Source organism: Apodemus sylvaticus, chromosome 9, assembly GCF_947179515.1.
Source record: "Apodemus sylvaticus chromosome 9, mApoSyl1.1, whole genome shotgun sequence".
Classification (NCBI taxonomy): domain Eukaryota; kingdom Metazoa; phylum Chordata; class Mammalia; order Rodentia; family Muridae; genus Apodemus; species Apodemus sylvaticus.
In genome coordinates this window covers 16,713,059-16,728,257 of record NC_067480.1, presented here as the reverse complement: position 1 = coordinate 16,728,257, position 15,199 = coordinate 16,713,059, and the positions used below count along the sequence as shown (strand labels likewise).

Below are 15,199 nucleotides of genomic sequence, written 5' to 3'. Positions count from 1 at the left end.
AACTCAATTTTTCATATAGTGAGAAAGATCATTTTTCGAATTCATTTGGAATAATAAAAACCCAGGATAATGAAAACTATTCTCAACAATAAAGGAACTTCTGGGGAAATCATCATCCTGAACCTCAAGTAGTACTACAGAAAAATGGTGATTAAAAACTGCATGGCATTGTCACAGTGACAGGCAGGTAGCCTAATGGAATAGAATTAAAACCCAGAAAAGAATCCACATACCTACAGTCACTTGATCTTTGACAAAAGAACTAAAACCATCCATTGGAAAAAACATAGCTTTTTGAACAAATGGTGCTAGTTCAACTGGTGGTTAGCATGAAGAAGAATGCAAATCAATCCATTCTTATCTCCCTGTACAAAGCTCAAGTCCAAGTGGATTAAGGACCTCCACATAAAGCCAGATACACTTAAACTAATACAAAAGAAATTGGGGAAGAGCCTAGAGCACATGGGCACAGGGAAAAATTTCCTGAACAGAATACCAATAGCTTATGCATAAGATCAAAAATGGACAAATTGGAACTCATAAAATTGCAAAGTTCTGTAGGGCATAGGACACTGTCAATAGGGCAAAATGACAACCAACAGATTGGGAAAAGATCTTGAACAATCCTACATCTGATAGAGGAGTAATATCCAATATATACAAAGAACTCAAGAAGTTATATTCCAGAGGAAAAATAACCCTATTAAAAATTGTGCTCAAACAGAGCTAAACAGAGAATTCTTAATTGAGGAATACGAAATGACTGAGAAGCACCTAAAGAAATGTTCAACATCCTTAGTCATCAGGGAAATACAAATCTAAACACACTTGAGATTCCACCTCATACCAGTCATAATAACTAAGATCAAAATAAAAAAGGTGCTGGCGAGGATGTGGAGAAAGAGGAACACTATTCCACTCCTGGTGGGATTGCAAGCTGGTATAACCACTCTGGAAATCAGTTTGGCATTTCCTCAGAAAATTGGAGAAAATGTCCCTCAACAGAGGAATGGATACAGAAAATGTGGGATATTTACACAATAGAGTACTACTCAGCAATGAATTTATAAAATTCATTGAATGAATTAAAAACAATGAATTTATAAAATTCTTAGGCAAAAGGATGGAACTAGAAAATATCATTCTGAGTGAGGTAACCCAACAACAAAATAATACACATGGCATGTACTCCCTGATAAGTGGGTATTAGCCCAAATGATTTGAATACCCAAGATACAATTCAGAGACCGAATGAAGGAAGACCCAAGTATTGATACTCTGGTCCTTCTTAGAAGAGGGAACAAAATACCCCACAGGAGGAGATACAGAGACAAAGTGTGGATCAGAGACTGAAGGAAAGACCATCCAGAGATTACCCCACCTGGGGATCCATCCCATATACAGTTACCAAACTCAGATACTATTGTGGATGCCAACAAGTGCTTGCTGAGAGGAGCCTGATATAGCTGTTTCCTGAGAGGCTCCACCAGTGCATGACAAATCAGAGGGGGTTGCTCTCAGCTAAACATTGATCTGAGCACAGGGTCCCCAATGGAGGATCTAGAGAAAGGACCCAAGGAACTGAAGGGGTTTGCAGGCCCATAGAAGCAACAACAATATGAGTTACCCAGTACCCCCAGAATTTTCAGGAACTAAACCACCAACCAAAGAGTACATACACATGGAGGGTTCCATGGCTCCAGCTGCATATGTAGCAGTGGTTGGCATTGTTGGACATCAAAGGGAGGAGAGGCCCTTGGTCCTGAAAAGGCTTGGTCCCCCAGTATAGGGGAAGGCCAGGACAGGGAAGTGGGAGTGGGTAGATTGGTGAACAGGGGGAGGAGTGATGGGTTAGAGCTTTATGGCTGGGGACCAGGAAAAGGGACAACATTTGAAATGTAAATAAAGAATATATTTAAAAAAGAAAAAAATGGGATAATCATTATAAATTCAGTATGTTTATTACTTTGCATATATATTCATTTTACCTAAGATTTTTTTGAGAGTAACAATGTTAAATATTAGATAAATTTGAATAAAACTATTATAGTTGTTCAGTGCTTTGAATAGGTATCACTCCCGCACAAAAACACATTCAACTTTTTGAATGATTGGTCCATATGTAGTGACACTGCTAGGAGGTTTGTCCTTTTGAAGTGGGGGTGGACCTTTCAGAGAAAGTATGTTGTTACTGTGGAGGCGAGCTTAAGTACTCCTATGCTCAATCCATGTATGCCCCATGCGGCATACAGCCACCTACAGCCTGTAGATCAAGATGTAGAACTCTCAATTTCTTTTCCATCACTGTGTCTGCCTGCAGTTTAGCATGCTTCCCATCATAACAGTAATAGACTAAGCCTCGGAGAGCATAAGCCACTCCAAGTTAAATGTTTTTTTTTAAAGGTTTATTACGATGTCTCTTCCCACCAGTAACATCCTTAGAAGTTGCTACCAGCGAATGGAGTATTGATTGCTATGACAGGACTGAATATGATTTGGTTTGGTTGGAGGATGTGGAATTGAGCCTATGAAAAGCAATGGAATGCATTTTAACAGAAATAATGGGCAATACTTTAGTAAGAACATAGAATATAGTGGTGCTGAGGGTGATTTGAACTGTGGGTGCTGAGTTCAAGAAGTTTCAAAGGAGAAGGATTTTAGTATGTTGCCTAGATATCATTCTTGTGATATTAGGGTACAGAATGTGGCTGCTCTTACCCTTGTCTGAAAAGTGTTCCTGAGGCTAAAATGAAGAGGTTTAGATTAATTTTATTGGCAAACAAAATTTCAAAAACTTCCTAGTGTAAAATGTCCTGTGGTTCACTCATAAGAAGGACAGTTTGATGAAAAGGAGCAAGAAAAAAATACAATACATACGTTTCAAGGAGAAAATGGTCACTAGGGAGTGCAATGGAGCTGCATCCCATGTTCAAGCAGATAAACATATTAAAGGCATTAACTGGAATGAAGGGATATATGACATGAGAACAAGATCCTACCAAGGTAAACTTCCATTTTGTGAAAAGGTATTAAAGGACAGCTTAAATCTAGGTATAGAGGTACAGGCCTTTAATCCCAGCACTCAGGGGACAAAGGCATACAGAGATCTGAGTTTATAGTCAGCCTAGACTGCAGCTGGAGTTCTAGGCCAGTTGAGTTGAGGCAATGAAGGAAACCATCAAACACTGAAAGCTGGTGAAGACAGAATTCAATGATGGGACCATGTTGCAGCTTCAGCCAACAGCAGAACTTTACATCTTTGGACATGTGGTTCTATATTTAGAAACAAGAATAAAAGAAGGAGGCTATAGAATCTTCCTCTGTGACTAAGGAAAGCTGTTAACACAAGGACTGTGTTAAGGTCCATGCATGGAGACCCTAAAAAAATTGAAGATGCCAGATCCATTGGATACATCCAAAGAGAGCAAAACATGGGGAATAAAATCAGCCCAACAGAAAGACTTGTGTTTCAATCAATAAAGCTGAAAAGAGATGGAGATTTGAATAGCACTTTGACATGAGACAGAGAGATGCAGAGGTCAGAGATTGCCAGTGTGTGTGTGTGTGTGTGTGTGTGTGTGTGTGTGTGTGTGTGTGTGTGTGTATGTGTATGTTTGTGGGGTGTGTGTGTGTGTGTGTGTGTGTGTGTGTGTGTTTTGTTTTGCCTTGCTTTGGTCCAGTACTTCTTGATTGTGCTCTGTTCCTTACCTTTTGGAATAGTAATGTATATCTTGTGCAGTGTTGGAAGTATTTGATCTGTCTTTTAATTTTCATGTTACTAAAGATTACTGTTAAGAGATTATACACAGCTCAGAAGACACTTGGAACCTTGGAATTCAAACAGTGTTGAGACTGTGATAGACTATAGGGACTTAAGAAACGGGACTAAACATATTTTGCATTATAATTTAATTACAAACCTATTGGGGCCAGGAATTGAAATGCAGTGGTATGGTCCCCATAAACCCATGAGTTTGAAAGCTTGACCTATAGGAAGTGACACTAATAGGAGGTGTGGTACTGTTGAAATAATTGTGGCCTTGGTGTGTATCACTGTGGAGGTGGGATTTAAGGTTGTCTATGCTGCAACTATGTCCAGTGCAGCATAGAGTTTCCTTCTTCTGCCTGTGGATCAAGATGTACAGTGCTCAGCTCCATCTCCACCACCATCTCTGCCTGCATGCTGCCCTGCTTCCCACTATGATAATCATGAACTAATATTCTGAAGATGTAAGTGAGCTCAAAATAAATGTTTTCTATTAGAAGGGTTGCCATGGTCATAGTTTCTCTTCACAAAATTAAAATCCAACTAAGGCAAGTTGTAAATAATATCATCAAAATTCTATTCTCTGTATGAAGATAAACTTGAAAGTTTCATCATTTTTGGTAGGTATGACAAGATGTATATTATGCCATATGAATTTATTGAAAAGTCGCTCAAAAGTATGAGAGAATTGATGTCCAGGTATTGTGGAGAAGTATCACTGAATGCTTCTTTTAAATACAATTCAATTAAACATAAGAGTTTCATGAAAAATATTGGATCAAACTAACAACATATCTAATAAGGAAAAGAGAATTAGGCTAATTCAGATAACTTATTTAAGGGTTGAATGATGGATCCCACACAAGATGAATTCTTACATTTGATAAAAATATGAGGGCATAAAAGACATGAATAGTAAATGTGATTTAATTTAACTGATATCAGCATGTTAAAGCATAAAGTAATGTTTTATGTGTGCATGTTTGTGTTAATAAGTTCAGTTAATGCTATTTACACTTAAGAATGTACCCCACTGGCATATTTCTCCTGTATAAATAAAAACAAGAGATTGCAATCAGAAAAGAAATTATGAAAAAGAACTTAAATTCAGCAAAAAATAAAAAATCAGAGAATAAGAACAGATTATAAAGTTGAAGCATTACAGGGGCTGAGGTAATAAAGTATAATTTCAGTGGCTGGCTCACACATGCATAAAAATGACCTGGTGAGTCAGAAGGCAAGCCATGTTATATTAACCAGTCAAGGAAACACAAAGCAAAGGGAATATGAGATACTGAAGAAAAGCTATAGGAGTTTTTGTTCACCACCTAGAAATGTCAAAAAGAATGCACAGTAATCTTATAGATATTATGTGTATTAATATTACATTTTCAATTGGTCTAAAAAAGAGTTGAATCTTGGTATTTTAAGGCAAAGGACACTGTCAAAAGGACAAAACATCAACCAACAGATTGGGAAAGGATCTTCACCAACCCTAAATCCAACAGAGGGCTAATATCTAATATATACAAAAACTCAAGAAGGTAGAATCCAGAGAACTGAATAGCCCCATTAAAAAGTGGGGTACGGAGCTAAACAAAGAATTTTCACATGAAGAACTTCGGAGAGCTGAGAAACACCTTAAGAAATGTTCAACATCATTAATCATTAGGGAAATGCAAATCAAAACAACCCTGATATTTCATCTCACACCAGTCAGAATGGCTAAGGTCAAAAACTCAGGAGACAGCAGGTGTTGGCCAGGATGTGGAGAAAGAGGAACACTCCTCCACTGCTGGTGAGATTGCAAGATGGTGCAACCACTTTGGAAATCAGTCTGGCGGTTCCTCAGAAAACTGGGCGTGACACTTCCTGAGGACCCTGTTATACCACTACTGGGCATATACCCAGAGGACTCTTCAGCATGCAATAAGGACACATGCTCCACTATGTTCATAGCAGCCCTATTTGTAGTAGCCAGAAGCTGGAAAGAACCCAGGTGTCCTTCAATGAAGGAATGGATACAAAAATGTGGTATATTTACACAATGGAATACTATTCAGCCATTAGAAACAATGAATTCATGAAATTCTTAGACAAATGGATGGAGCTGGAGAACATCATACTAAGTGAGGTAACCCAGTCTCAAAAGATCAATCATGGTATGCACTCACTGATAAGTGAATATTAGCCTAGAAACTTTGAATACCCAAGACATAATCCACAAATTAAATGATGTCCAAAAAGAATGGAGGAGTGGCCCCTGGTTCTAGAAAGACTCAGTGCAAGAGTATAGGGGAATTCCAGAACAGGGAAGCGGGAAGGGATAGATGGAGGAACAGAGGAAGGGAAGAGGGCTTATGGGAATTGTGGGGAGTGGGGACCCAGAAAAGGGGAAATCATTTGAAATGTAAATAAAAAATATATCAATAAATAAAAAGAAAAGTTCATATAGTCCATAGGCTGTGAGTTTCAAATTCCAAATAGGATTACAATTTCTTTTTTTATTAGATATCTTCTTTAATTTTTTTATTCGATGTTTCCCTAATGATTAATGATGTAGAACATTTCTTAAGGTGTTTCTCAGCCCTCCGAAGTTCTTCATGTGAAAAATCTTTGTTTAGTTCAGTACCCCACTTTTTAATGGGGTTATTTGGTTCTCTAGGTTCTATCTTCTTGAGTTCTCTACATAGAATATATTAGATATTAGCCCTCTATCAGATTTAGGGTTGGTGAAGATTCTTTCGCAATCGGTTGGCTGACTTTTTTTTTTCCTTTTGACAGTGTCCTTTGCCTTACAGAAACTTTGTAGATTTGTGAGGTCCCATTTGTCAATTCTTGATCTTAGAGCATAAGCTATTGGTGTTCTATTCAGGAAAATTTCCCCTGTGCCCATGTCCTCAAGGGTCTTCCCCAGTTTTTTTTCTATTAGTTTCAGTGTGTCAGGTTTTATGTGGAGGCCCTTGATCCACTAAAATCAGGGACTAGACAAGGCTGCCCCCCTCTCCATATCTTTTTAATATAGTTCTTGAAGTCCTAGCTAGAGTAATTAGACAACATAAGGAGGTCAAAGGGATACAAATTGGAAAGGAAGATGTCAAACTATCACTATTTGCAGATGATATTATAGTATACTTAAGTGACCAAAAAAACTCTACTAGAGAACAACTACAGCTGATAAACAGCTTCAGCAAAGTGGCTGGCTACAAAATCAACTCAAGCAAATCAGTACCCTTTATATACTCAAAGGATAAGCAGACTGAGAAAGAAATTAGGGAAATGACACCCTTCACAATAGCCACAAACAGCATAAAGTATCTTGGGGTGACTCTAACCAAACAAGTGAAAGACCTATATGACAAGAACTTCAGATATCTGAAGAAGGAAATCGAAGATCTCAGAAAATGGAAAAATCTTTCATGCTCATGGATTGGCAGGATTAATATAGTTAAAATGGCCATCTTGCCAAAAGCAATCTACAGATTCAATGCAATCCCCATCAAAATCCCAACCCAGTTCTTCATAGAGCTAGAAAGAGCAATGCTCAAATTCATCTGGAATAACAAAAAATCTAGGATAGCTAAAACTATTCTCAACTGTAAAAGAACTTCACGGGAATTCAGTATCCCAGACCTCAAACTTTACTACAGAGCAATAGTGATAAAAACTGCATGGTGTTGGTACAATATCGGGCAAACAGATCAATGGAATAGGATTGAAGACCCAGAAATGAACCCACACACCTATGGTCACTTGATCTTCGACAAAGGAGCTGAAAGCATCCAGTGGAAAAAAAGATAGGTTTTTCAACAAATGGTGCTGGTTCAATTGGAGGTCAGCATGCAGAAGAATGCGAATCAATCCATTCTTATCTCCTTGTACTAAGCTCAATTCCAAATGCATCAAGGACCTCCGCATAAAACCTGACACACTGAAACTAATAGGATTACAATTCTAAAAGGAGCTTTTGCTGTACTGTCAGACCATAGTCCTCGACATAATGTCTGGGACCTATCTGTGAAAGAATTACCACATTGTGATACAGGAACCAAGAAAATTCAGAACTAAGTCTGATAACTACCATGAGAAGAAATCAAGGTCAATGACTTGTGAAATCCATATCTTGAGTGTTCTCTGAGTCTACATCTTATAAGACTCATCACCAGTGTATTAACCAATACATTCAAGCTTCCAATGCATAAATATCCAATCTATAGGAATCCATCCATGGCTTCCAAGATCTCTGACTGTAACCCGTCCGGCAGGTCCAGTTATTCCAGGGTTCCGAAGGGGCACTACCTGCGGGTGAAAGGGGGGGGAAGAACGGAGACCAGGCAGAGGGGGTGCAATTGTTGAGGTCTCATTTAATGTTCTGGGGTACACAGGTTTTAAGGCTTTCAGGAGGGATGTGCCTCAAGGCAAGGACAAAGGAAGGAAGGGCAATCTAGCAGTTTCAGGGGAAAGAGATAAGGGTCCTCAGGTGGAGATATCTGGTGTTTGCACAGGCTGGAGTCTACAGCAGTTATCTCAGGACTTCCTTCCACCACAATTACTGGAGAGACTCTTCTTTGTTTTACTCAGGACCTTTTCCCTGTCAGCTCTCCAGGTTCCCACATCTGACCTTCTCCTCATATAAAATATAATAATTCCATCCTCATAGTGCCAAGGCCCCTGCAGCATCCCTACAAAGATTAAATCCATAGGTTTAAGAGAAACACATAGAAAGCATTTTCATATATGAGCTGACATTTTAAAAAGTTACATGTCTATAATTTAGGAGTGTGATAAACACAGGATAAACATCAGTAGTCCAAAGGAAGATGTCAGGATGTAGAGAGGGGCACTGATGAAAAGTTGAAATCCAGCATAGAAGTCTTAAAGCTCCAAATCTGATATCTTGTAAAATTTGTAATGAAGGATGACCTTTCAGGCAAACTTTGTCCTGTGAAGTTGATAATCCTTTAGGACCTAGACTTTTTATTTTGGTTTGCTTTTGCAAATTATAACTTTATCTGATGCAGTAAAATATTTTTGACTGCTCTGCTTGTCTATTGTCCCCTTTGTAGGTCCACTTCCAAGGCTCAACTTCCCATAGCCCCATTAAGTCTATACTGTATAGGCTCCGATCCTGTAGCACATGTCAGTCTAGTCTTCGGGACTTCCTGTGAGAATTTGTTGAAGCTGTCAGGACCCCACAGTACTTGCATTTTGCTTCCCTGGACAAAGAGGACTACTTAGTAAGATCTGCTGTCAGTGTGAGTTATGAACTGAAGGCTGAGCCATGGCTATTTCTGTGGCACTAACTTGGCAGCAAGGAGAGAAAGCTCCCTGAGCAGCAAGTCCATTTCTGGTCTAGAATGCTCTGTAGGCCTTTCTTCATTGTTATGATCCTCAACTGTCCACTCCTGCAGAGTCACATTAATCTCATTAGTGAGTGCTTACTGGGCCACAATTATGTTTTGTTTATCCAAACATGTTTTTGCTTCTTCCTGACCAGGCTGTATAATTTCCTAGTCTTTTCTAGTCTAAAATTCTGAATAAAACCAGTCAGTACTGCCCACTGCATATCATTACTATTTGGTTGTTTGAATATTGCCCTCTCAATATTAAGCACATCTCTTGGTATTTCTTTGGACTTTGTTCTGTGCAATCAGTCCAGGTCAGTCTTTGTAAGACTACAACAGAATGCTGCATTCTCTCATAGATCCTTCTTGGGTCAAAGTGTGGTTTTCCACATATTGCTCTCATCTGCTGGGTAAAATGTACTTCATGACACTGTCATGAAGCTCTCCCTTCCTTTGGATATTAATTCCTTATTTCTTTAGTTATCAAACATGGAAAATTTAGTGTGTTGTCTAGATTTTTTCCACTGTAGTCAGATACATTTTTGCTAGCATGCAACTCTTCTTGGAAGAGCTACTAGGTTTTCAAAAAAAATAATAATAATAATTTCTCATTCTTTTCTCAAACTCTGTGCTTCCATATGCATATTACAGTCATTTGATATGTATAATTTTCATAGTAATACTACTTTTCTATCATAGGTAACTATGTCTTTGAGATGCTAGCCCTTAAAACAGATGCCATATTCTATAAATGGTAAAGACTTATGTATGTTTCTTGTTTGAACTGGCTGTATTAGATAACTGGTTTTGATTTGCCCCAACTTTTGGAATCTAACAGGGTGCTTGACTTATTATTTTTATGTAATATTTGTAGTTTTAAGAAATTTGAGACAGAAAATGTGATATATTTACACTATGGAATGCTACTCCGCTATTAAAATCAATGAATTCATGAAATTCTTAGGCAAATGGGTGGAACTGGAAAATATCATTCAAAGTTAGGTAGCCCAATCACAAAGAACACACATGGTATGCACTCACTAATAAGTGGATATTAGCCCAGAAGCTTGGAATACCCAAGGAACAATTCATATATCAAGTGATGCCCAAGAAGAAGGAAGGAGAGATCCCTGGTCCTGGAAAGGGTCAATGCAGCAGTGTAGAGGAATACCAGGACAGGGAAGTGGGAAGGGGTAGACTGGATAACAGGGGGAGGAAAGAGAGCTTATGGGACTTTCAGGGAGGTGGGATCCAGGAAAGGGGAAATCATCTGAAATGTAAATAAAGAATATATCTAATAAAAAATAAATTAAAAAAAAGAAATTTGAGACAAAATTAAATCTATAAAACAATTATTAGTATTTATGTGTGATCAATATTTCAATCAATTAAGTAATATAAAACTTAAAGCAAGTTTCAGGTCTTATTGATAGTTAAATTTTGAAAATATAATTTATGTACTTGCATATTAACATAGTTTATGAATTCACAGAATATTACTTTAAGGAAGATATCTGAAAAGTATTTAGTAAGCTTTAGTAATGCTAAGTAAGCATTTTAAAATACATAATTTGTCATAAAATTATAATATTTTGTCAATTGGGAATTAATACCTTCAGAAGAAAACTATATGTTTTATCTGAGTCAATGGCATTTTTCATTAAAAACTTGTTAAATATGATATAGTTACACTTGTACTATTTATATTGTCTTAATTTTAGGGATTAGCTTGCAAGTAGCCACAAGCTTGCTTTGTCTTTATGCGACCTACAGACATGATTATGTGGTAAAAGGGAAGACTCAGAGGCTGGCTACACCTGTGAATCATAAAAACACAGAAGATGAAGGTGATAAAGAAGAAAAAGAAGAAGGAAAAGGAGAAGAAGAAGAAAAAAAGATTAATTTCTAACTGATTTCTTCATTGAGTAAGCCTCGTTTGCTTTCCCTTCCTCAGTGGAACATATTGATAATTTTAAAACGATAATTGTGAACAATTGCATTTAAAAATATGCTTCTTATTTTATTTTGAATGTGAAACAACTGTTTTTGTTAAGATTGCTGAAGATATAGTGAAATGTATAGTATTGTTAGCACCTAAAACAATACTGTAGATTTTTTCATTTTCTCATAAAATATATATTGATTATTTTACATTTCCTCTACCTTTCCCTGGTCCTCCATATCCTCTCACATCCAGATGCACCCCCTTCCTACCTCTGATTAGAAGAGGACAGGCTTTTCACAGAAAGCAAGCAAACATGCCAAAATAAAATATAATAAGATGAAAGAAAAATCCATTGCATTGATGCTGGACATGGAAACCCAATAGAAGGGAAAAGTGCAGGCTCAAGAATCAGAGACCCACTATTTCACACTCTCAGAAATCCCATAAAAATAATAATTTGAAAATTACATATGCAGACAAACTGGTGGAGACCAGAGAAGGCCCTGTGCTTGTATTACAGTTTCTGTGAATTCACAAGAACGTTTTCAGTTGATACAGAGTACCTCTCTGGTCTTGGTGTCCTCTGGCTCTTAGACTCTTCCTGCTTCCACTTCCTTGGAGTTCCTGGAGATCTACAGGAAGGGACTTGATGGTGACATCCTCTCTCTAGCTCTTTGTCTCTGTCTCTCTCTCTCTCTCCCTCCCTCCCTCTCTCCCTCCCTCCTCCTCCTCCTCCTCCTCCTCCTCCTCCTTCTCCTCCCCCTCCTTTTCCTCTCTCTGAGTAATGTCTGTCTGTGGGTTTCCACACTGGTTCCAATCAACTGAAGGTGGAAGATTCTCTGAAGATGACTAAATAAGGCACTGATCTATGAGCATAGCAAAGTATCGTTAGGAGTTACTTTATTTTTACTTTTTTTTCTAAATACAAGCACTATTTGTTTTTACCCTGGATTTCAGGCCTATCTTGTTTTTGGTTCGTGGCTAACCAAGCAGTGTCAGGTATGAGTTCTGTCTCATAGAATGGTCCTTAAGTAAAATCAAACATTGGTTGGTTACTCTCACACCACTGTCTTTCCATAGCTTGCAGACAGGATGGATTATAAGTCAATGGTTTTGTAGTCGGTTTCATGTTTACATTTCTCTTTTGGCAGCCTATGAAGTACCTTCCCAAAACAAAGACAATAGAGTAAAGACAGGAAGGCTCCATGTAGGCCCCAGCTGGACTTCTTTATGTTCAATGAGTTGTGTGAGTGTTGACCTTAGTAATGGGGCCCCTGTCAGTCTGTTTTTGAGAAACCCATTGCTTAACAACAGCCTTGATGGTTTGTGGATTTCCATGAGGTGCATTCAATAGAATGCAATGCATGTTACTGCAGTCTCTATTGAGACAAGTGATGGCAAGTTGGGACTGTGCCTCCTCCCAGTATAGGAAATCTGTCTTGGTTTGCCTTCCAATATTTTAAGGAGTTTCCACTGCTCTAGATTCTCTCTCTCTCTCTCTCTCTCTCTCTCTCTCTCTCTCTCTCTCTCTCTCTCTCTCTCTCTCTCTCTCTCTCTCTCCTCTCTCAAATATCCCTCAATTCCAGCTGTTTCTCCCTGTATTCCTTGCCTCAACCCTATCTCCTCTGCTTGTCCCCACCTGATCCTTATTTTATATCCCACCACTGACAAAACCTGGTCTACATTCCGCTCCCAGGGTGATCCATGTGCTCTCTCACCTCCCCTAGAGCCTTCCTCTATACATAACCTCTGAGGTGGTTTGAAGGAAAGCAGCCTCCATAGGCTCATAGGTAGTGGCACTCTTAGGAGATGTGGCCTCGTTGAGTTTGAGTAGTATTGATGGAGGAAGTGTGTCACTGGGGTTGGGCTTTGATGTTTCAGATGTTTAAGCTAGGCCTACTGCCAAGTCTCTCTTCCCACTGCCTGCTGATTAGGATATAGAATGTTAAGCTTCCTCTTTAGCACCATGTCTAGATGCTACTTTCTTGAGGTCCTACCTCCCACCATAATGACAGTTGACACTAAACTTCTGAACTATATGACAGCCTGACCTAAATGTTTTTTCTGATAACAGTTGCTATGGTCATAGTGTATCTTTACAGCACTAAAGATCCTAACTAAGGACAGCATTTTTGGGTATTCAGGTTGTTAATTCATCAGTTATCATCTATCCAATGGCACATACACACAATATATATACATACATACATAAATTTATACCATTTTTTATCTTTCTGAGTATGGTTTATCCCACTCAGGATGACTTCATTTATTTCATTCCACTTGCTTGAAAATTTCATGATATCATATTTAAAGATGTACTTATGTATGTATTTTATGCATATTGGTATTTTGTCTGCATGTAAATCAGCATTCCAGAGGGCAGCATCAGACATATGTGAGCTGTGAGCTGCCATATGAGGCTTGGGAATTAAACTCAGGACGTTCAGAAGTACACTGAGTGGTCTTAACCACTGAGCCATCTCTCTAGTCCCGATGATGTCATTTTTTAAAAACAGATGGTAAAAGAAACAAATTTTCTATTTTTAAGGTTTCTTTGATTTTTATTTTATTATTAATTAATTATTTTTTTACACTCCATTCACTGACTATTCTACATGCCATACCTCCTCCCCACCCCTGTCTCCACATGAATATCCCCACCCCCACCCTACCTGACCTCTAAACTCCCTGGAGCCTCCAGTCTTTTGAGGGTTAGGTGCATCATCTCTGAATGAACACGAACCCAGCAATCTTCTACTGCATGTGTGTTGAAGGCCTCATATCAGCTGGTGTATGCTGCCTCTTTAGTGGTTCAGTGCTTGAGAGATCTCAGGGGTCCAGGTTAATTGAGACTGCTGGTCTTCCTACAGAGTTGCCCTTCTCCTCAGTTTCATTCAACCTTTCCTAATTCAATAATAGGGGTGAGCTGCTTCTGTCAATTGGTTTGGTGCAAATAACTGCATCTGACTCTTTCAGCTGCTTTATGGGACTTCCATAGTGTCATCAAGCTAGGTCCCTTTTTGAGTGCTCCATAGCCTCATTAATAGTATCAGGCCTTGGGACCTCTTCTTGAGCTGGATCCTACTTTGGGCCTGTCACTGGGCCTTCTTTTCCTCAGGCTCCTCTCCATTTCCATCCCTGTAATTCTTTCAGATAGGAACGATTATGGGTCAGAGTTATGACTATGGGATCACCCTACTCTCCCTCATTTGATGCCTTGTCTTCCTGCTGAAGGTAGGCTCTATAAGGTTCCTCTCCCTACTGTCAAGCATTTCATCTAAGGTCCCTCCATTTGAGTCCTGATAATCTCTCACCTCCCACATCTCCGATGTATTCTGGAGGGTCTCCCATCATCCACCAAAACGCTGGACCACCTGAATACCACTAGCCTTCCATCTTTCTGCCCCTTCTGCCCCTTCTGCCCCTTCTGCCCCTTCTACCCCTACCTCAGCCCAGTCCTTTCTGCTGGGGAAGACTCTTAGTTGGTCTGATGGATGAAGAAACCATCTCCTGATCCATCCTAAAGAACCCACAGTTTGCTCAGAACCCCCTCCCCACTCTGGAGTCCTAGAGCTGCTGCTTGGGGCGCAGTGGACTCTCGACCCATCTCACAACAAATTATCTTTATCTACTCTTCACTTGAGAAATCAGTAAGTTGCTTTGAGTTTATGGCTATTATGAATAATGCCATAATGAACATGCCTGAGCATGTGTCCTTGTGATAGGATGAAACATCCTTTGGGTATATATATGCTAAAAGTATATCTAGAGGTAGATCTTGAGGTAGATGGATTCCCAATGATTTCTAAGGAACTGCTATATTGGTGTCCATAATGCACGTACAGGTTTATAATCCCAACAACAATGAAAAAGTTTTTCCCTTATTCCACACTGTTGCTTCATATTGATTCATATTTCTCTGATGGCTAAGGGTGGTGTGTATTTCATGGTTTCCTAGCCATTTGAGTTTGCTTTACAGAAAGTTTTATATGTATATCTGAAACCCATAGAATCATTTAGTTTTGGACAGTTTATTGAGATCTTTATACATTTGAATTGTATTCCTGTATACGAGATGAAGTTGGTAAAAACTCTTTCCTATTCTGTAGACTGTTGTTTATCCCACTGATGATGCTTTTC

General features: G+C 38.8%; 1 protein-coding gene across 1 annotated transcript in view; it reads left to right on the top strand.

Moving 5' to 3' along the window:
* The window catches only part of LOC127692929 (solute carrier organic anion transporter family member 6C1-like), a 123,862-nt gene extending 112,838 nt beyond the window's left edge, over positions 1-11,024 (top strand). Inside the window, 2 exon segments of the mRNA XM_052193556.1 lie at positions 10,833-10,930; positions 10,977-11,024. Coding sequence (XP_052049516.1) covers positions 10,833-10,930; positions 10,977-11,024 — 146 coding nt within the window.
* The last annotated feature ends 4,175 nt before the right edge of the window (positions 11,025-15,199 follow it).